General features: G+C 50.3%; 1 protein-coding gene across 9 annotated transcripts; it reads left to right on the top strand.

Annotated features, from left to right (window-relative positions):
* Positions 1-2877: 2877 nt before the first annotated feature.
* LOC101767827 lies at positions 2878-21068 on the top strand. Of its 9 annotated transcripts, XR_002676631.1 has the most exons (7): positions 2878-3451; positions 3566-4053; positions 4191-4261; positions 4353-4426; positions 4509-4551; positions 5029-5135; positions 20938-21068. XR_002676631.1 is itself a non-coding variant. In XM_022824755.1 (6 exons), the coding sequence occupies exons 2-6, from the start codon at positions 3903-3905 to the stop codon at positions 19828-19830; spliced, it is 378 nt and encodes a 125-aa protein (XP_022680490.1). In that variant the 5' UTR covers positions 2878-3451; positions 3566-3902; the 3' UTR covers positions 19831-19972. The 9 variants fall into 9 exon arrangements, 3 of the variants coding, with proteins under 3 accessions (XP_022680490.1, XP_022680492.1, XP_022680491.1); XR_002676630.1 differs by lacking the exon at positions 20938-21068 and having other exon boundaries at positions 3566-3619; positions 3947-4053; positions 4353-4551; positions 5032-5956; XR_001163522.2 differs by lacking the exon at positions 20938-21068 and having other exon boundaries at positions 3566-3619; positions 3947-4091; positions 4353-4551; positions 5032-5956.
* Positions 21069-22967: the final 1899 nt, after the last annotated feature.

Genomic DNA, 22967 nt, shown 5'->3' with positions numbered 1-22967 from the left:
CTGGTCTCTGCACCGCGAGACGAGAACAACCGGTGGGGTGTGTGTGTGTGTGGTACCCCTAGATTCTCTGCGTTGCAAAAGAAGTTCCCTTGACACGACTTTTTTTATCATCTGAAACGTGATTTTCAAAAACACCATGGTTTTCTGGAACTTGTAGATTAAAAGACCCGGCATTGACATGTCTTATCCATTCCAATCCCACGCTGGACCCGAACGTGGTGAAACCGTGAAAGTCAGGACATGTTTGATTAGAGGAGGCACCCTTTGGGCCTTGTTTAGTTAGGGAATTTGGCACCTCCCAAATTCCCCAACTAAACAAGGCCTAGACATGTCCTTGATCCGATACTTTCATTTCCCCATGGTGACAGTACGTGTGACGTTACGTGCAGCCCAAATACCCAATGCATGTGACGCCCGTGGTCAATTGCTCAAATTTTTATCTACCCGGCAAAAGAAAAAACTAGAGTGAAAACAGAGAAAAAAAAACTATCCCTGCAGGTCAGGTCCACCTCCACGGCACGGCTGCACCTCACCAGAAACGGCCCGCCGCACGGCCACGGTGAGAATCTCCGCCGCGCCGGCTAGTGGCGCGTCGTGGCGGCCGCCGGCCGCTGCGTCCACCACCATCTCGCTCGGCTCGTACGTAGGCTGCTGGCGCCGGAAGTTTCCAATGCGTTGCAGTGCCGCGCCAGGGGATACGTCACGTATGGTTGGCAGTGCCGGGGCCCGGCGGCGGGCGGCGTGGCCGGTGTGGTATATATCCTGCACATTATTTATTCTTCTAGCGCGGCGAGCAGTTTCTGGCGGATTCACTCCAAGTGCGGACCCCAAAAGAAAAACGCTCCGAAGGATGACTGCCTCCCCCCGAGCCATGCCGGACACGTCGTCGGCTTCGTCCTCATTGTGTGTGTCTTGCAATCGGGCTCGCTAGACGAAGCTCTCAGCCTCCACCACTGTGAAGTGTGAAGCCGCCCGGCTCTGACCAGTGGCTCCTCTGCAGCTGCCAGCTGCATGCAGTGGCAAGATGGATCCTGCCCCGCCGCCACGACGGCCAGCTGCGCTACGTACGTCGGCGGACACACCCACGCGTCGTCTCCGTCCAACTCCAACGCCCTCCATCCGCTTCTATGGTACGTTCGTTGACAACCACGCGTAGGACACGATAACAAGGCAACCGGCGCAGGCGCGCAGCCTTGTTTGAAATCCTCTGCTTTGCTCTGCTGCTGATCGTATTCGTACGCAGCGGTTCCTTGTTCCACCGCTTGCAAGGAGAAGATTTGCACCGGAAGCTGCCGCCGCCGCCAACGGATGGGCCCATTAAGAGCACGTAGGGGCGGACACATTAATTACGGCCAGATTTAGTGAGGGTTTTGTCTGTGAGGGAGGGAGGGACGGCACAGGCCTTCACTCAGCAGATTTAGCCCCACATTAGTAATTGGTGAAATCTGGCCATTGGTGCCCCATCTGGCCCAACAACGATGCAACTCTGAGCGCGTGAGGCCAAGGTTTCTCCGTGAGCGTTCACAATTTTTACATGCAAGCCATTGATTCCTAGTTCTTCGGCCAAGCCCATATACATGGTGGTACGTAGTTTTGTTTGCCTCCTAGCTTCGGCCCAACGGCTTTCTTTAGTTTGCCTATCCTATACACAGTGGGCGAGCCGAAGCAGCTATCATTTCATTTGAGTATACGCGCACCATATTTTTTTCTGGCAGTTGGCAAGATGACTTATTTATAACACTACTAATTATATTGTGCCAAATAAACAAATACTTGTTTGGAGAAACGCTACAGCGCTCTTAACCTACGGCTATACCCTATTGACCTTATACAGATCCTTTAATACCGGTTTGTTAACAGTTGACAAAAGGGCCTATATAAAACACAAATACTTATTATACTTTACTACTCCCTCCGTTTTGAAACGTATGTCATTTTAGGTTTTCTATATACATAGATTTTGCTATATATCTAGATGATCATATATTTAAGTGCATAACAAAATATATGTATATAGAAAAAGTTAAAACAATCTACATTTTGGAACGGAGGGAGTACAAAATTCCTAAGATTTTGATTATTTTTCTCTACTCCTAAAAAATGCAAAGAGGCGACGAAACGTCGTACGTCGCGGTTCCTCCGCTCCATCGTCTCCTGCTCCATCGATTTGGAGCCCGTCATGCCTGACAGAAGCGGCGGCGGGGGTCTCTGTGCCCTACGATCGAACGAACCCCCTCCGCACGCCCTGGAACGTCCCTTCGCGAAACATTTTTCCGCTCTACGATAGATTCGTGCCTCTCGCCTCTCCCCTTCCCCGCTGCCGCTGCCCCTCACATCCTTCCCCTCCGCCGCTGCCCCTCACTTCCTTCCCCTTACGTCCCACCAATTGTGCCCGTGGTCCATCGCCACACGTCATGTCCTCAATCGCCACACCATCGCGTCCGATCATCCTGCCGAGATTCAAAACAGGACGGCCAATTCTCACGCGCGATCAACACCTGCACTTCCTTGGTTCCTCCCTCTTTATCCGGCAATTTTTACGGTATAGGCGATGTACTTCCCTGAGGAGCGGAGGCGGCGGCGGCACTCATGACCCGATCGGAGACGAACCACCACAGCCCCTTGTGAGGCTCAAATTGAGATCCCCTTTGCCTCCTCTTTTTGTTTTTGTGTTTATCATTGGAATACGTCATTCATACTATGTCCTACATTTTCTCCGGCAAAGTTCCGGCCATGCACGTGCATGGCGCTGCCGTGTGGTCATCATCGGGCAGGATCGGAGCTAGAAGATGAAGATGCAACCTTTAGATCCAAAACCGATGCCTCAAATATAAACCATACCCCTTCGTGTGGACGTGGTGCACCGCAGACTACTCTAGCACCTGGTCCATAGACTCCTTGAACCAAGACTACCAGTCCAAGCTGTCCTCCTCCATCATCTCCCCACGCCTTGATCCCGCGAGCCCGCCGCCGCCTCCCGCCGCCGCACCCCACGACCCTCCGGCTCGGTGGCTCCCCGACTGTCCACCTCGCCCCCGTGCTCCACACGGGTCCACGACCCCTGCCGTGGCTACGCTTTGGTGTGGGCAACGGGGTCGGGGTGCGGTAGGTGCGCGACAGCGGAGAGGAGGATGAGGGCTGGGAGCGCGGCCGCCGTGGTGGGGATGAGCGTTGAGCTGCTGGCGATCCCCAGTCTCCGCCTCCGCATCGCATTGACTCCAACCGCCCTCCCTCATCTCCTTTGCACCACCGTGCCACGCCGCTGCCCCATCGCGACTTCCTCTCGCCCTACCTCGCCGCCCCCCGGCTCGGGTGGCGCGAGGAACTAGCAGAGAGGTTGTTGTTGGTGCCATCCAAGCGCGAGGGACCAGCTTGCATAAGGAGACTGCGGTCCTGGAGTATCGTTATCCTCGTGTGGAGTCGATGGTGGCTTGATCTACATCTACACCAGGTAAGGGATCGATTTGATTTTGTAAGCTTGTCCGAGTCAATTCAATTTACCATGCCTTAATCGAACCCCATGGTCATTCATACATAGATGCTTGATCAGAGTTTCTTTATGCAGATTATTATTTCCTCAGGGCTGGCGGACAGAGAACTGCAGCGCTCCTGCATTCAGGTAACTTGTCCTCTATTTATCTCCATCGTCAATTAGGCTTCACTGGATCATCAATTTAGGAGGTGAATTTATTTTTTTTACTTTTTTGATTGATCCCCAATTCCATCTTGACTTATGACCTTAGTGCAGACTACCATCACCATCATCTTGCAATTCATGATTACTCAATTAGCTAACAAATTGTTGTGCAGCTGATGCCATATCTGGGGATTCGAAATTTAGACTTTATTTGTAGCACATAATTTGTAGCTAGTGCAACCAATTCACTATACGTGATGATCTGATGTTGTGTATTCATGTACGACACCGAGTTTCTCCCAACAGCAGAAAAGTTCCTGAGCAAGGCCAGATGCATTCTGGGAAGCAGCAGCGTGGTCTTTTTGTTTTGGATGTGCTTGCAGAAAAGGAAAGAAAGGAGCAGAGGGATTTGCCAAGTGAGTTCCCTAATAAAATTAGTGCAATCATCATACAGGTAAATTCCTGCATCCATGTGCATGTTGTGAAGCTACAAGTACTTACCATAAAATTAAAATTATTTTTGTGAAGCTAATTTTCATTTTCCTATATACAGTTCAGAAAGGACCTAACTTGCTGGGAGAAGGCAACCATGTGCATGTTGTTTCTGTTTTAAGCATTGCCCAGGTCGGTCTTTTTCCTATATTAATACCTTTTTTTGATTGGTGTTCTGACCAAGGTACATGCCCATGTGATGCTATTTTCATTTTTTTTGCAGGTGCTCTGTAATTTGTATATGTCCTTACAACTAGATGTACATTGTGCAAGATTATACTTTGCAGATGCTATGTGGTTTGTAACTTTATTTACTTTGCTTACCAGTGGTGGTATACATCTAATAAAAATTATTTTCATTTGATTATCCTTGTGTCAGTTTAAAGTCAATCGGCCTCACCAAACGAGCTCGCAAGAATCAGGTAGTAGCATCTCTTCCCCTAACCTAAAGTTTTCTTTCTGGATAAACATCATTAGTTGGGTGAATTAGTTCTTGTTATTAGTTGGATCTACTGGAAACCGCTTTGTGGTGTCCTTTTTGTTTTTGGTCCAGTGTTTGCCTCATATTTCATATTGTTTTGTTGGTGGACATATAAGGGTAGATATAGGTCTCTGAATATAGTTTAGGTATAAAGCTAGACATTACACATGAATATACAGGTCTCTTCATATAAGGGTAGGATAGGATGTCTTTTACTTGGTTAATTCAGAACCAAAGAGCAGGCATGTGATTTTCTCCATGCCAATATTTCCACTATTTCAGAAAGAATGACCAGCTAATGTTCTTTCAGAAAGAAATTTGAGTGTTGTTTGATTTGCATGGGAACTATTTCAGAAAGAAATGAAAAGCTTTGTGGCACGAGAACTACTTCACATATTGAAGCTTTATTTTCTTGTAGCAGCAACTGAAATAAATTTGAAAGTTCATCTGCATACATCTGATATACCTTTCAGTGGAGCTATCATAAGTGTTTATGAAGTTTCAGGTAACAGTTACTTATTCACGGTGAGTACCTGCTTATACTTGTTTCTTTTTATCTGTATTTATTTTTTATGCATTTCATAGTTGAACGTTGCATGTTTAATTTTCTAAATATCATTTCCTCATTTTTTTTCTAAATATCGGTTGAGTATCAACTTATATGAGCTTTGTCATATAAGTATCTCACCTTTTCATTGTCATCACAAATGTAATTGGCCTGATTGTTGTACCGCTGCTAAACTATAGTTAGGGTTGGATGCCTGAATGGACCCAGTTAGTGCAGCCATTGTAAGTCAAGAGAAGTTTGATGTGTCGTTCTCACTCATTTTGCATAATCTAAATATAAATAGCATCTTAGTAGATTTCTCGCTCATTGCATTAATATAGTTTCGACAAAGAATATATAGTTAGCCTCATTTGTTCTATGGTAATACTGTGCTCGCTGCCGGTTTGATGAATTGTGCCACTGTGTATTCAGCGATTTTTGCAAAAGGCCTGAAATTAGTAATATGTTGGTGGTCAAATTGATTTAGCGACCTGCAGTTGTCTACACCGCCGGCCATGGTCGTGACTGTATCCCTTTAGCCTCTTCAATGGCTTCGTCCAGTCCATTGACTCAGATGGGATCGCTGTGGTGAGATGGTGTGCGTGTCGCCATGACCATGGTGTTCTACCCATTAGTTCTTTAGGGTACCACAAAAGACTTCAGTAGTGAGTTCATGCATGTGAAATTGTTCAATTTTGATTAAGGATAGTATATTCAAAATTGTTATATAGGAGTGTGCCCGTAAATCACTGTTGCAATACTGTCCCAAAATATGATCAATGTTGGTTTTGGACTTTCCTGTCTCTTTTGTTTACCATTCAGTTTTTGGAGCAGTGCATCTAATATGAGTACATCTTTATGTAGTGTACCTAACTTTGTTTAATTTAGTAACCATGTTCTTGGATTTAATATGAGCACTAAGGAGAAATATTAGTTACGACATAAAGTAACAAGGAATTCAGTACTGTTTCAAAACGAATTCCATATAAACACATGCTTTTATTGCAATTCATCTAATTTTTCTTCATCTAATCTTTCTTGACATGGGGCAAATTGTGCTTGTAGGCAAGGAATGCTTGTAGCTTTGCTTCCCGTTAATCAATTGACTACTTTTGATTTCACATGATTGATGCTGTCCAGATTTAGTAGTGAGAGGAATACAGAATTATTTGGGCTTATTTTCATATTATTATTATTATCTTATTAAATGCTCCATGTATTGCAATATAAATATTTTGTTGCCCGTAGCAACGCACGGGCATGATCCTAGTGAATAAAAAGATTTGAAGTCATAGTGTGAACAAAGTGTGATAGTGTCAGCTTTAGATTGCAGCATGGGTGGAGCTATGTTGGGGCCATAGAGGGCCCCGGCCTAAAAGTTTCTCAAGAGCAAAGTGCAAACTGCAGTCGTTGTGGCTGTTGATAGCTAATAATTCAGCCGATCAGTTTCGGACGACTCCGTCGGCGTTACTGGCAGCAGGGGATTTTAATGCCGGAATCCTACTGCGATCTGCCCTAAACTGCACTGCTCGGGTTGATAAAGGGGCTGACATTGGCAGCTGCCCGACCTTGGCAGGTTCCAGTCAAGGGAAACATGATCTAGGGTTCTAGGCGGAATGATGGTGGCGGATGCATCTAAAGGGAAGGTAAGGAGGGTCGATGCGGATGTTGATGAACTGCTGCAGAAGTTGAAGCTCAGGGAGTCAGAGAAGGAGGGGGTGTTCCTAGCTATGGAAGACAGGGAGAGCCTGCCTCAAATGCATGGCGGCGGCCACGCTCCTGACAGTTAAAGAATTCAGTGAAGCTTCGTTGATGTCGACCATGAGATCGACTTGGAATACAACGCGTGAGGTGACTTTTCGCCCAATTGGGAAGAACATATTTGTCGTTCAAGCCTTTTGCCTAGGTGATTGGAAGAGGATAATGGAAGAAGGACCATGGATTTTCCGCGGGTGTGCACTAATGCTTGAAGAATTCGACGGATCTACCGCGATTCCATCAGTTTTGCCTCACGTGGTTCCTGCATGGGTTCAGATACACATAATTCCACATCTGTACCGCACGGAATCAATCTTGAAGCAGCTGGCGAGCAAGATCGGCGGCTTGCTAACGGTAGAGATGAGAGCCATAGCAACTGGTGGAGGTGACTTCCATAGAGCGAGGGTTAATCTGGAAGCGTCGAGACCACTCTTGAGATTTGTCACGTTGACGTTGGAGGGGCGGGACAACATCTTGATACAAGTCAAATATGAGAAGATTCCTTGATTTTGCTCGCACTGTGGTCTTATGGGGCATGTTCATCTAGAGTGTGGCGCAGGGGAATACATAGAGGAGGATCTCTAGTTTAGCAACTGGATGATAGTGGCTAAAGAGATGTGGCATCCAGGAACTCCCAGGGTTCGTGGGAACATAGGTGTGGAGCGCGACTGATCCAAAGAAGAGCGTGGAGCTCGCCTGGCGAGGGGCAGAGGCAGAGGCCGAGGTGGTTGGGGCCCGTATCCATGGGGAGGAGTCTGGATGGAAAATAAGGTGGGATTGGATGATGGTTCAGGGTCGAAGAAGTGGGCTTGGACAAAGGCACCGATGCGGAACTTGGTGACACTGCTACCAGCCCTGTTAAACCCATGGAGGAGAAGCATGGCAGGTCCAGGAAGGTGTTAGCTAAGAAGCAACTCTCCATGACGGCAGAGCCGAGCAACAAAGTGGAGACTGGGGGTGCCCCCTCCTCCTCCTAAGTATATCTCACCGAGAAAGAAGAAAAAATAAAAGAAACTCATTGAGAGTGAGAAGGAGGTTCCAAACACATCTATGGTGGACTCTGAGAAGGAGGACCACCGGGAGCAATGAGTTGCCTTAGCTGGAACTGTCGTGGTTTGGGCAATGCCACGACAGTCAGGAACTTCGTGAGTTAGCAAAGAGGGTTGCCCCTTCGGTGCTGTGTGTCTTAGAAACTCAAGTTCACAAAGCACGGGTGGAGAGTTCGAAAACTACTCTTGGTTTTGATAATGCATTTGCTGCAAGCAGTTTTGGCCGCAGTGGTAGATTAGGCATTTTGGAATAATAAAATAAGAGTTGAAATTTTACTGTTCTCCTAATACCATATTGATGCAATTGTAACGCAGGATGGGAGTGATCCATGGAGATTGACATGTGTGTATGGAGAGGCGCGGGTCTTAGAACGTGACAAGACATGGGACATGCTCAAATTTGTCAAAGCGACATCTTCCTTACCCTGGGTCTGCATAGGTGATTTTAATGAAGTCCTACACAGGTCCGAGCATAATGGAGTCCAAGAGCACAGCCGTGCTCAGATCGAAGCGTTCAGGGAGGTGGTGGATATATGCGGCCTTAATGACCTTGGCTATATGAAGGGTGCAGCTGGACTTTCGAGAATAAGGTGGCAGGCAGGACGTTCTGTCGTGTGCGATTATATCGTGCTCTTGCCACTACAGATTGGTGTACGAGGTTCCCGTGGATGCGAGTGAGTCACCTTACGGCAGCGGCTTCAGATCATGATCCCATCTTGCTGAGGTGGGGACATAATACTAATTGCCGCCACCGACGATGGAAGAAGAAAGCATCCAGGTATGAACTAATGTGGGAATCACATCAAGATTTTTTCCCCTATGATGGCGCAGTCATGGCTGGGCGAGGGCAAGGCGAGCACGCTCAGGGAGCTGGAGGCAAAACTGATTGCTATATCTGGACTCCTCGGTGCATGGGAAACACAGTCTTTTGGCCATGTTAGACAAGAGCTGAAGAAGCTAAATGAGGTCCTTTAGAGGTTGCGATATGACCCAGCTAGGACCAGCCCATGACATGCAGAGATCAAGATATCAGACAGAGATCAAGATATCAGACAGAATTGTTGAATTGCACAACCGAGAGGAAACTATGTGGCAACAACGTTTGAGAATATTGTGGCTTTCGGCTAATGACAAGAATACAAAGTTTTTTCAGCAAGTCAACGAAAAAATAAGAATAAGATAGTGAAGCTGCAGAAGCCAGATGGCCAATTTACGGAAAATGAGAAGGAGATGGGAATTATGGCGTCAGCCTTTTATAAGGATCTGTATACATCGGAAGGATGGAGGATATGGAACGTGTTTTAGACACGGTTCCGATTAAGGTCACAACAAATATGAATAGTCAGTTACTCCTACCTTTCAGCGAGGAAGAAGTTAAGGTTGCTCTGTTCCAAATATTTCCAACCAAAGCAGCGAGGAAGAAGTTAAGGTTACTCTGTTCCAAATATTTCCAACCAAAGCACCAGGGCTAGACGGTTTTCCAACATATTTTTTCCAGCGTCATTGGTATCTATGGTGAGGAAGTAACATCAGTTATTTTAAGGGTGTTGCGGGGAGAAGATGATCCATCAAGCATAAATAATACTTGCATTGTATTAATTCCTAAGGTGGGTCAGCTAGAAGAGCTTGGTCAGTTTCAACCGATCAGCCTTTGCAATGTGATATACAAGATTGGTTCCAAGGTGTTGGCAAATAGGTTGAGGAGAATATTGCTGGAAATTATAGCTGAAGAGTAATCTGCTTTTGTCCCTGGGCGACTGATCACAGATAACATCATTACAACTTATGAGTGCATGCATTTTATGAAGAAGCGACCTCAAGATAGTAGGTGTTGTGCCCTAAAGTTGGACATGAGGAAAGCTTATGACCGAGTAGACTGGGATTATCTACGGTTAGTCATGATACGGCTTGGTTTTCACCGAATCTGGGTGGAGTCGATTATGAGAATGGTGACCACGGTTTCATTCTCGGTGCTTTTCAATGGTGGGTGAATGGAAGGTTTTAGATCCTCAAGGGGTATTCGTCAAGGGGATCCGATCTCGCCCTACCTCTTTTTGTTGGCAGCAGAGGGCCTTTCGTGCCTGTTAAAATCATGAGTTCAGTCAACGCAACTTAATGGCATCAAGGTGGCTATATTGGCTCCAGTGGTGGTCACTTACTCTTCGTGGATGACAGCATGCTATTCTTCAAAGCGAATAGGGAGAGTGCAGAGGAAGTTAAGAACGTGTTACAAGTGTACTGCAAGGCGTCAGGGTAGCAAGTGAATATGGACAAGTCATCTATACACTTTGCTAAGGGGTGCTCAGGAAGCTTAAGAGAAGAAATAAAGAATATTCTGGAGGTTAATAATGAAGCTCTATGTGAGAAATATCCAGGGATGCCTACCGAGGTAGGCAGTTCAACAAACGGTGCATTTAAGTACCTGAAGGATCGAGTGTGGAAGCGAGTGCAGGGCTGGATGGAGCGGGCGTTATCGTCAGGAGGGAAAGAAGTGTTGATCAAAGCAGTAGCCCAAGCTATACCGACCTACTCCATGTCTTGCTTCAAGCTCCCGAGAGGACTCTGCAAACATTTTGATGGGCTGCTTCGAAGCTTTTGGTGGGGGAGTAAGGAAGGGAAATGTAGAACATGCTGGGTAGCATGGAATGACATAATTAAACCTAAATGAGCAGGTGGCCTGGGGTTTAGGGACATTGAAATGTTTAATCTAGCGTTGCTAGCGAGGCAAGCTTGGAGAATTATGTAAGAGTCAGGTTCACTTAGTGCATGGATCCTTGAAGCAGTCTACTTTCCTGATGGAGATTTCTTGGATGCTGAAGCATGTGAGTCACCATCAAGGGTGTGGCGAGTAATTATTGATGGCAAAGAGGTACTCAAGCAAGGGATCATTCATAGGATTGGCAATGGCGAGGAAACACATATCTGGAGTATGAATTGTCTGCCAAGGGACTGCATATTACGTCCTGTGTGTTGCATCAGAAATAATCCTCTGCAGCTAGTTAGTGGTCTCATTGATCAAACATCGGGGACTTGGAACTGCCACAAGCTAAATGTTTTCTTCACTCCGATGGACATAGAAGTTATCACAAATATCCCTCTTAGCTCAGATGGAAGGGACGATTTCTGGGCATGGCATTACGAGCGGATTGGCGTTTTCTCTATCAGATCTGCCTATAGAATGTTGGTATGCAACAAATGAGCTACAACAGCACAGCTGGGACGTCGGATACACATGCAGTGGAGAAGGAATGGACTGACCTATGGATGGTCAAGGTGCCATCAAAGATTTGCATGTTCTTGTGGAGGCTTGCTCGCCATTCTATCCCAACAAGTGATGTGCGCCACCACAGGAACATGGCTCCGAACAACTTCTGTAGTTTTTGTGGAGCCTTGGACTCATGGAGACATTCATTGCTAGAGTGCAACATGTCCAGGTGTGTCTGGGCACTGGAACATGATGACATTACATAAGTTTTGGGTCAGGCTCAGAACCAAGACGCCCGAGGTTGGCTGAATGAAGTGATGGACGTACTGCCACACGATAAACTTACACGGGTGCTCATGAGATTGTGGGCAGTATGGCATGCACGACGCAAGGCAATTCATGAGAATATATTCCAAAGTCCGCTGTCGACACACTGTTTTGTGGAACAGTTTATAACAGAATTGGAGATGTTGAAATCAAGCCCAAAGTCACAACAACAACTGGGATAGATTCATATTCCGAAGTGGATGCCTCCTCCGCATGGTTTTGCTAAAATCAATGTTGATGCGGCCATGTCCAAAAACTCGAACACGGCAGCAGTGGCGGCAGGGAATCAACGTTGATATGCTTCTCCCAGCCACGCTTGGATTATAATCTAAGCGAAGATTTTCTCACTTCTCGCTTTTCACTTCTGCGTAAGCGGCTTACCACATAAGCGAGAATCGGTGAAAATAAGCATAGTGTTTGGTAGGATTCTCGCTTATTTCCACCGATAAGCCGCTTATAAGCAGAAACAAACGGGGCCATAGTCAGGTCGGTAGACATGTGACCGGATGGTGTTTTGTAATTCGTACTCCCATAATTTAAATAAAAGGTGGAGAGGTCTAAAAAAAAGTTAATAATTCAGCCCACAAGCAAGATGGCAGGACGGCAGGACGAGGCACAAGCAGATGAATGTGAACCTATTGTATTTCGCTTCTATGCAATTCTTATACATATTGGTCCGGATGTGGCAAATTGGGCCCCTCTGTATTTTTGTTCACGCTCCGCCACTGGATTGCAAGCCTTCGGTTACTTTTTCTACCTGTGGCCTTAGAGAGGGGCTCACCCAATGTCATTATGCCCTGGTGAAGGAGGGTAGTGAAGGGTGTAGGATCACGGAGGCTGATTAGAGCGGGTCAATAGTCAGTTTTAAAATTTATAGTAAATAATAACAGTTTCAAACTAAAAGGATCAATTAAAAATACAATTATACACTCAAAATTCAATATCTCAAGTAAAAAATAATATTTAGGTCAAGTTTTTGCAATAATAGGATGTAAAATTCTCGAGTATAAATTGCACAAAATAAATGAGCTTAAGTTGATAAAAAATGAAGACACCGAATTTTTTACCACTGACCAAAGTATCACTACTAGAAAACCCACATTTAGTCCCGTTTGGATAGGGCCATAGTTTCCGAAAATCCAACCGGGACTAAGTTTTCGAGATAAAAGGGGGTCCTTTAATCCCGGGTCATTCACCCAGGACTAAAGACCTCTTTTAGTCCCGGTTGGTGTTACCAACCGGGACTAAAAAGGTTCAAAAAAAAATGGACCACCTGCCGCCCGCCGGCCGCGCCTGCCCGCCCGCCCGGGTGCTCGTCACCTGCGCCCGCCCGCTGCCCGCCGCCGCCTGCCTGCCCGGAAGAGGAGGAGGAGGAGGAGGGAGAGGAGCACGCCCGCCCGCCGCCTACCCACCCACCCGCCTGGAGGAGGAGGAGGAGGAGGAGGAGGAGGAGGAGGAGGGAGAGGATCGTGCTGCCTGCCTGCGGGAGATAAGAAAGGGGAGAGAGAGAAGATAAGGTGGAGGGGGGTCGCGTGAAAAGGTCCCGGTTGGTAACACTAACCGGGACTAAAGGCCCTCCTTTAGTCCCGGTTGGAACTTCCAACTAGGCCTAGGGGGTCTTTAGTGCTGGTTGATGTTTTCAACCGGGACTAAACGCCCCATGAGATTCCCTCCATTACAATCGGGACTAAAGAGCCCGTCGGAGGTGGCCTTCGGTGGCTCATTTTTTACCCGGGAATAAAGGCACTTTAGTCCCGGGTCCAAAGTCAACCGGGATAAAAAGAGTTGGATGGAATGTGAGTTCTCTAGTAGTGTATGCCCTCCTTTTTGTGCTTTGTTTCGTTAGCGCCCTACATGTATCTCCTATTTTTGTCAGCAAGCACAATTTCTATGATGCAATTTGTTGACCGGAGAAAGAGAGACTGACTGGATGCTATGTATGAAAAAAAACCCACAAGATTATGTATGAATATTTAGAACTGTGTACTCTTAAATTTAGAATTGAGTGAATTTGTAACATTGGTACTGATTTGGTCGGACAAAAACTTTTTTATGTTCTGTAAATATTTATGATTTTTCTGGATTTTCCATAATTTTTTGAGGTGCTTTTTTGTTACTCGAGATTTGAAGCTGATAGTGCGAGGAATTTATACTGGGGAAATAAATTGACATAAAATCAGCTTCCACGGCTTCCCTTCCCTGGGTTAGTCCCGGAACAACCAAACTAGGGTCCATTTAGATTGGATTCAGATTATGGGTTTTAGTTAAAAGAATTCTAATCCAAAAAATACCATATTATGGGAGAATGATTGTATAATCTACGAACCCAAATTACAAGAAATCCTAGAACCCGGGTCGACGTAGTTGAAATGAGATAATATATGGGCAAATAACGCTTTTGCCCTAAGCCTCAACGCACCTTATCCATTCCACTCCAATTTTGCAATTTAGGCCTCCTTTAGGAGGGCTTCCTAAGCGGCTTCAGGCGAAGCCCTCCCAAGCGGTAGGGAGCGAAACGGCTTCACAGCCGAAGTCCCAGATTTCCCGCACAGAGGATCCCTGAGGTGCAACGGGAGCTGAAAAACCAGCTCCCCGCGGCTCCTCCATGCCCTTTGCCAGCCCTGTCCCGGGGTGGGATCTAACGGGGCGGCTACAGGGGCGCGGCTCACGGGGAGGAGGTGGCCTGCGGCGGTGGCCTGCAGGGCCGTGGAGGAGGTGTCCGACGGCGGCCGCGGGCAGGGGTGTGTGGCCGCGGGGAGGAGGTGGCCGGCAGCGAGCGCAAGGCGCAGGCCGTGGGGAGGAGGTGGCCGGCAGCGAGCGCAAGGCGCGGGCTGTGGGGAGGAGGTGGCCGGCAGCGAGCGCAAGGCGCAGGCCGTGGGGAGGAGGTGGCCGGCAGCGAGCGCAAGGCGCGGGCTGTGGGGAGGAGGTGGCCGGCAGCGAGCGCAAGGCGCGGGTTGTGGGGAGGAGGCGGCCGGCGGTGGGCGGCTGGTGCGGTCCGTGGGGAAGAGAGAGCATGAGAAAAAAAATCTGACGGGTCCATAGACTCAGGGTCCCCAACTGGACTACTTTCCCACGACGCTTAGCCTAATAAAGGGCACAACAACAACGTGTACGTGGGCTAGACCAGCTACGCACAGCCGGGCCGAGACCACGACCCGGTCGCCGACTGGCTCCCCCGACCAGGAGGCCTGATCGGCGCCCCAACTTGAGTACTCCTGACCGAGCGCTCCTGATTGAGTGCAACCGACCTAATCCCCCGACTGGGGACTTGCCGTACCACTCGCACTGACCTCCCTGACTGACTCGGTCAAAGTGGACTGGGACACCCGACTGAGGACGCCCGCCCGGAGTGGGCCTAGGGAGTAGGTGGGACGGATAACGAGGCAGCGCCTGGGTTAGCCGGCCGTATGTAGAGCTGTACCACGCCACGCCCTGCACACGTCTGCACAGTGGCGCCGTAAACCTACCGACTATGGCGTACTGGCTTGACAAGGAGAACAGGGACCGAGGACAGATGCCATACTATATCCACCGATGTGGGATTCGACAAGATTAGACATCACCCATACACTCACTCTCTTATCCTCCCCTAACCTGTAAGGACCGTCCCCTTGTGCTATAAAAGGGGACGGACCTTGCCGCTTCTACACAGAGAGACATGCCCTTAGACGTTCACACACACTCTCTTACACCCTTACGTTTTCACACACACACACACACTTAGCGTTCATCTGAGTTCCTGCCACTCTCTTCCACCGAGACGAGAACAAGGACAGGACTCAGGCATCCACCTCTCATACTCCTCTCGTTTGTACCCCCACTACAAACTTTGAGCACCTGGGTTCAAGAATAAAGTCGACCGACCGACCCCGACTAGACGTAGGGTGCATTGCCCATCCTGTGTCATTATGTGCTAAGCTATATCCGATCTAACACACGGTAAAACTACAAATATTTACTTGTCAGCTAGATTTCGCACTGATAGTTGGCGCTGTCCGTGGGGAGGACGCCGTTGCGTTCGTGTTTTGCAAATCATTGGATGGCCCACCTCACCGCCACCTTCGGCATGGCGGGCTCGAGTGACATGATTCGTTTCGGCTCGCTAGAGTTTCCCGCTCTCACCCTCAGTGGGACATGGGTCCCAACTATCTTCGTGCCGTTCCAGGCCTTCCGCTTCAGAAGTCTGGACTTTGTCACCAATCAGCTCGGCGTACTTCGCCTCTGCAAGGAGACAACTCCCCCGGCATCCCCAGGAAAGGTGGCTCACATCATCGTCCGCGAGCCACTTGACGATCTTGATGTGGAGGCACTTGCGCTCCGCATCAAGTCCGTGTTGGGCATGAGCCCCATGGTTAACGACGTGGATACTATCATGTATTCACTGGCTAACATTTTCAGCCAGCTCTCCGGGGGTGCTTCGCTGTCTCCGCCGTGCTCGCCGCGTGCTTGGCTCCCATTCGGTCTTGCGTCCCCCACGGATGCGTACGCACGGGGGCTTTGGAGGGTTATGACGTCGTTTCTCCACCCGTGCGAGTTTGTGGGAATGGTGGACTACGCTTTCGCCTCCTTCCACGACCTCTGCGACGACGAGCTCGAAAGTGATGGCTCTAGCATTGGTGACGTGATGGCGCTTGACCATCCTCTGTCCCGGGAGTGCACCATGGTGGACACTTCGGAATAGCTCCCATAGGTGGTGGAGTCTGTTGAGACTCACACCCTACTGAACCACCGCGCAGAGTCCCTGGCGCAAGTGCAGGTGCACGGTGATGAACTGCAATAGCGGCAGCAGGACCAGCAACCGCCACCACCGGTGCACCCAGCGCATCACTCCGCACTGCACATGCGCAACCCGGCAGGCGGCGCTCGGGGCCGTGCCCGCCAGGTCCAGCACAACATCCTGGCAGGGGGATGACCTCCCACAGTTTGGTTAGGCCGGAGAGAACATCGCCGCCGCAGCGATGCTTCTGCATAGCCTCTCGAGCCAGTTGACCCCCAGGAGCAGGCAATACATCGGAACCTCCGGGTGCTAGTGGAAACCATCACCATACAGTAGGCGGAGAGCTCCGTATCGCAACAGCGACACGCAACTTCTTGCCCAACCGACGCACTGGGGCTTCATAAGTTGAACCGCTCCGTCCGCTCACCCCCGCAGGCATGATGGCCAGGGCAGAGTGCTACAACAGCTCCACAGCCCAACCCGGCGCCGGCGCCGTGGTGTCAGCCCATGCGCGAGCGGATCAGGCCAAACCATGACGTGTGCAGCGTCATCCACGCATGACATTTGGCGCAACACGACACCGATGTTGAACAGATGATGGCAAGAGCGGTCGACGCGGCCCGCGACCGGTACGATGAGGAGCGCGAAGAAGTGCGCCCTAGGCGAGGCAGCCGACTGAGCGACTGGAACGGTGATCGGAGCCCTAGCCCGGATGGACCGGGACCACGAGCCTTCGGTCGCCGCATCCAAAATGTGCCTTTCCCACAACGGTTCTGACCGCCCACCAACATCACCAAGTACACTGGGGAGACGAATCCCGAAGTGTGGCTTGAAGACTTCCGGCTCGCCTGTCGAGCTGGAGGAGCTGGTGATGACTATTTCATCATCTAGTACCTTCCCATTTGTGTGGGGGAGTTCGTTCGAGCATGGCTCGAGTTCCTTCCGCCTGACAGCATCTGTGATTGGTCGGAACTGAAGAAGGTCTTCATAGAAAACTCCAGGGGACGTACCTCTGCCTCCGGGAACTCTTGGGACCTTAAGAGTTGCAAGCAGGAACCTAACGAGACCCTGCGGGATTACATCAGCAGGTCCTCGAAGAAATGCAACTTCCTCCCTAACATCGTCGATGCTGACGTCGTCAGCACGTTCCTCTCAGGGACAACGCGCAAGTCAATGGTACACAAGCTCGGCTGTGTCAAGCCCCAAACCACTCGCGAGCTGCTCGACATTGCTACGAATCACACCTCCGGCGAGGAGGTGGTCGGGGCGGTCTTCAGCGGTAGGCGGAACATGGGCAAGGCTAAGTGCGAAGACCGGGATGAAGGCCCCTCCACGCAACGGGGCAAGAAGAACAAGAAGAATCGGCGATGCCCGATCGACCCAACCTTGGTCGCCACGGCCGACCGACCGGGAAAACAACCCCAGCTGGGCCAGCACGATCACTTCGAGAAGCTCATGGAGAGCTCCTGCACCAACCACGCCTACCCCATCAAGCACCTCTACAAGGACAGTGAACTCTTCAAACGCTTCCTGCGGCAAGCTGGCAAGCCAAAGGAGTGCAGGATCAAGGAGGACGCGGCCAACAAGGAAACCGCCACGGGCAAGGATGGGGACAGTTTCCCTGAACCCGAAACCTGCCTCATGATCTTCGGGGGATCCAACGCCGACCACTCCAAGCGGCAGCGCAAAGTGCGTTACCGAGAGGTATGTGCCGTCAATTCAGCTGTCCCTACTTTCTTGCACTGGTCTAACCATCCAATCACGTTCGATCAGAAGGACCATCCCCGCTGCGTCCCCCGACTAGGTCGGTACCCACTCGTCGTCGACCCCATTGTCGATAGGAAGCGCCTCACTTAGGTGCTCATGGATGGGGATAGCAGCCTTAACATCCTTGTAACGACCCTGGTTAAATCAGCCGAGTAATCCTAATCCGAGTCCCCAATTCCTCTGTCTCAGCCCCCTTGAGCTTAAGCGTTTCAAAACCGGTTCTTAGCCCCGACCCCTGGAAACCCGACCCTAAACCCCGCCGGTTCCTTCTAAGTCTCAACAGCAGTGTTCTTTCCCATCTTGGGGCAGAGGAGAAACTGAGACTGATGGGTGGACCTGCACATCTCTTCCCCGGATCTCCCGAGGCAGACGCACCCGAGCGGCATGCGCCCGCTTCAGAGCTTCTCGGCCGCGTGGCTTAATCTCTCCGACGCCCACCGCCTCGCCTAGTCGACGGTCGCGACAGGATGGATTCCTGCGCCCTCTTCCCCAATCGCAGCGGAAGCCCCTCTGCGACCCTTTCTGCATCGCCTCGTCTCGCTCGCACCCTCGCCGACCGCGCCAAGGTGCCCCGTCGCCGCCGTGGCAGAAGCTTTGCCGCTGTTGCGTCAGACCGCCTCGTAGCGCGCACCCATCATCATCTCGCCGGATCCCCGGCTGCAAGCCCCGATGCCTTCCGGTTTTTCCGCCGCCTCTCCACAGTCGCGCCGCCCGCGAACTCGCTACGCGACGATTCCTCCATCGCCAACCCCGACTCCGGCTGCGACAGCTCCTTTTCTGCCTTGCCCGAACTGTGCCCCGGCAAACCACTGTTTCACGCTCGCCCGCGTAGCCGCAGCTCATCTTGTCTTTTCACCTGTTGCAACCTCACTTGTAGCGCCGTTCTCCCTGTCACACCAATCAAATCCGCTGCTCGACGACGCCCGCCTCCGCCAAATCTCAACCCTGGCAAAACCGCGCCTGCGCCGCATTGTCTCCAGTGCCCAATGGCCGAAGACGCTATCTCTGAAGTCCTGTTCCACCGCCCATCGCCGCTCAATCACCGCCATGGCAGCGCACTCCATCCTTTTCCTTCCCGGTCTTCGTGCTGCTCCAACACTCTCTCTCCCGCGTAGCTATAAAAGGGAATGCCAGAGTCCTACCGGAGTTTCCTTCGCCATCGTTGCCGTGCCGCCTTTTCCTCTATTTCGTGCTCCAGCGCTGCCACCTAAGTTCTTGAGGAACTCTCCTCTCTGCTCAACACCGCCTTTCCCAATCCACCCAGTCGCCTGCTCCTCCGCGCTGTGCTAGAGCTTTCTTGTTGCCCACAAGAAGCTCCGCCGGACATCGCCGCCGCCCAAGCCTTAGCACCTTTCATCGCTCCGCCTGAGCCCGTTCCTCCCGACCCCAAGACTTCACCAGTAGGCCTAAAGGTAAAATGCCGACCCCCTTCCCGGTTCGCCCGACCCCTTTTTCCATCTCGCCCGACCCTGTCTGGTTCGCCCGACCCCTTTTTCCGTCTCGCCCGACCCTGTCTGGTTTGCCTGACCCTGTTTGTTTCGCCGACCCTTATCCGCCTCGCCCGAGGACTCGGCTGTATCCTTTTCCTTGACCCAAGGGTATCTGTGTAAAATTTCAGGGACTTCTCTGTGATAGTCTGAGGACCCCGGTACAGTATTCCTTAGGTCGGAGGGTCAGACCATAAGTTTCTTCCCATCCGACCCTTTTATCTTACTCTCCACCAACTAGTGTAAACTTCCCTACCTTATTCCGTAGCTCTGCTACAAGTTTCTGAGCTAAAACTTGCAAGTGTTGCTGTTGAAATAACCGTCTAAGTGCTAACTCCTACATTTGCATTCGTGTAGAACTAAATCTCGCCGACGACACATACGAGCTGCATCCGGTGCTAGAAGACGGAGCGGTAGTTGAGCCGCCGACCGCAGGAGTTGAAGCAGAGCCCTCAGAGGACCCGTTTCCCTTCCCTCCGCTTGAAGGCAAGCCCCGGAGCATGAACCCAACTTTCTAAACTTACACATGCCTTTCTTCGTTTGTATGTGCATTTAAGTACAGGAGTTGTTTGAAACCATAGATGCATGACTTAGTTCCCTTGATCTGAACACTAGTCTGATGAGTCCGAGTAGTTGCATTGCTTAATAGGACTCGGTAAAAGTTGAGTGATTTCCTGTCACTCGCGAGTTATAGGAGTTGGTTGTTCTCCTTCTGGTTACAACTATAAGGATGATGGACGGGGCAGGGCCTGGTGAACTCTTTTTGTGGTTGGTGGATTGCCCTGTCTGTTTATATGAAGTTGCTTAAGGTCGAAAAGTGTTGGTGTTCATGATCAAGTGTTTGAAAGTACTAATCTCATACCTAGTATGGGATGGGGAAGCCTAGTACCTGATTGAACTAGGGCGTGGCTTATACCCCTGCTGTCCCTGGAACGAGGTTCCCATGGTGCATCATGTGGGTGCAAGTGTGGTCACAGTACGATAGAGGCCGGGACTGTGGAGCATTGCATGCCAAGGGAAGTTTGGACCTGACACGTGCCTGGGAATTGATGGGGACAGCCGACACAGGAAGCGACCCTTTGTGGTGCGCGGATGTCGTGAGATTGGGTTCGCCATGCATGGTTAAGAAACTCGAATCTATTTGTCTGCCTCTCACAGTTTGAGACTGCTTGATCGCTATGCTACACTGAGTAAAGATGGAACATGATGATGATATGAAGCCGATGCTTGTTCTATACTTTGTGTTGGAAACTATGGTTGTTTAGCATAAGTCGCTAATGTAGACTGGTTAATGAACTTAGAATCTGAGCTAAAATATTGAAAGTAAGGACCCACAGTAGTCGCTTTTGGCAACACAAACCCCTCAGCCAAAGAGCCTTGCATGTCTAGATGTTGGTGGAGTAGTTCTCCACTAGTCGGTTAAGTCTTGTTGAGCTTAGCAGCTCAGCCTTGTTTGTGACTCTCTTTCAGGTGAAGTCGAAGCTCCTGAGTTTGCTCCTGTTGGCACTTGGCAGCCCCAGCTTCCTCCTGGGTGGACGGTCGAGTGGGATCCCTCCTCGGACGGCGAGGCAAGGGATCACTGATGTCCTGATCGGCCTCATCAGGGACATCCGACCCCGGCGATACCTTCCGCTATTTTATCTTTCCGCTGATTTTGAATCTTGTAAAACTCTAACTTTCGATTTGATGTTGAACTAAATTGTCAACTTGTTTAACTCGGTGGATCTGTTGTATTCTCTGGAACCACTCACCTTCGTGTGGGTTATGCTAACTCGGTCCTGTTAAGTGGTTAAATCGGATGAAATCCGACGGCACTTCGAGTTAACTTGACTAAGGCATGAGTGTCGCGTGTCAAGCGGCTTAACCGTGCTTTAATTAAGTTAATCCGAGGTGGTTCCGCCACAATCCTGTATGTTGAGACCCTGGATGCCATGCGCATCCCCTAGTTCGAGCTCCGACTGGTGAGCGCGTCCCGGGGAAGCAGGCGTACCCGCTTGGGCAGATCAACCTGTTCGTCACGTTTGGCGACTGCGCCAACTTCCACACTTAGGTCCTGACCATTGAGGTGGTGGATTTCCCTGGCGGTCCCCAACTACACCTACCTCAAGCTGAAGATGCCGGGACCGCACGGCACCATCACGGTGGGAAGCACCTTCTCGCACGCCTATGCGTGTGACCGTGAGAACTTTGAGCTCGCCACCAGCCTCGCCAACTCCACCGATCTCCCGAAGCTTGGGAAGGAGGCGGAGTCAGCAATGCCCGACTGTAACGAACCGACCACCGCGAGCGCCTTCAGCCCCACCGAGGAAACCAAGGCGCTAGAGATTGACCCCAGCAACCTGACCAAGATGGTGCGGGTTTGGACCAAGCTCCCGACCAAATAGGAAAGCGAGCTCGTCGACTTCCTGCATGCCAACCAGGATGTCTTCGCATGGAAGCCTGCTGACATGCCAGGGATCCTGAGGGAGGTCGCTGAGCACGCGCTACACATTGCGTCAGGCTCGAAGCCCGTCAAGCAACACCTGCGCCGCTTCGACGATGAGAGGCGTAGAGCTATGGGCGAGGAAATCACCAAACTCCTGGTGGCCGGTTTTATCAAGGAGGTGTACCACTCCGACTGGCTCGCTAACCCAGTTCTTGTTAAAAAGAAAAATGAGAAATGGAGAATGTGTGTTGACTATACTGACCTTAACAAGGCGTGTCCTAAGGATCATTTTCCTTTACCGCGCATAGATCAGATAGTCGACTCCACCTCAGGATGCGAAATCCTCTCCTTTCTGGATGCCTACTTGGGCTATCACCACATCGTGATCAAAGAGTCCGACTAGATCACGACCTCCTTCATCACCCCGTATGGTTCGTACTGCTACGCGACCATGCCTTTTGGTCCGAAGAACGCCGGTGCCACCTACCAGTGGTGCATGCAACGGTGTTTTGACGACCAAATTGAACCACCCGACCAGGTCGAGTGGCCAAAGGCCGCTATTGCCATCTACGTGGACGATATAGTGGTAAAAATAGCTCAGGTAGGCGACCTGATCGCGAACCTAGCCACAACGTTCATGAACCTCCGAAGGTTTAGCGTTAAACTGAATCCCAAGAAATACATTTTCGGGGTTCCGAGCAGGAAACTACTCGGGTACATCGTGTCCAAGCGTGACATCGAAGCCAACCCCGAAAAAATCACGGCCATCACAAATATGGGTCTCCTACGCAACGTCAAGGGCGTACAAAGGCTCACAGGTTGCTTGGCTGCTCTGAGCCGATTCATCTCCAAACTCTGCGAGAAGGGGATGCCGCTCTACAAGTTCCTCAGAAGTTGGACGTATTTGTCTGGACGGAAGAGGCACAGAAGGCTTTGGAGAGCCTCAAATCACTGTTGACCTCAGCCCCAGTCCTCGTCGCTCCCGAACGAGAGGAAACCCTCCTCCTCTACATCACGGCATGTGACCACTGTAGGGTTACGAGGTAGGCTACGCTAGCGCAAATGAAAATTTTTC

The sequence above is a fragment of the Setaria italica genome, chromosome III (genome assembly GCF_000263155.2).
Source record: "Setaria italica strain Yugu1 chromosome III, Setaria_italica_v2.0, whole genome shotgun sequence".
NCBI classification, from domain to species: Eukaryota; Viridiplantae; Streptophyta; class Magnoliopsida; order Poales; family Poaceae; genus Setaria; species Setaria italica.
This window is presented reverse-complemented; position numbering and strand designations above follow the sequence as displayed.

Bases quoted from the DNA above. Each gene is read 5' to 3' on its own strand.
- LOC101767827 (XM_022824755.1), top strand. From the start codon at position 3,903: ATGTTGTGTATTCATGTACGACACCGAGTTTCTCCCAACAGCAGAAAA. The intron at 4,054-4,190 runs GTGAGTTCCCTA...TCCTATATACAG, and splicing joins GGAGCAGAGGGATTTGCCAA to TTCAGAAAGGACCTAACTTG. The intron at 4,552-5,028 runs GTAGTAGCATCT...ATTTTCTTGTAG, and splicing joins AACGAGCTCGCAAGAATCAG to CAGCAACTGAAATAAATTTG.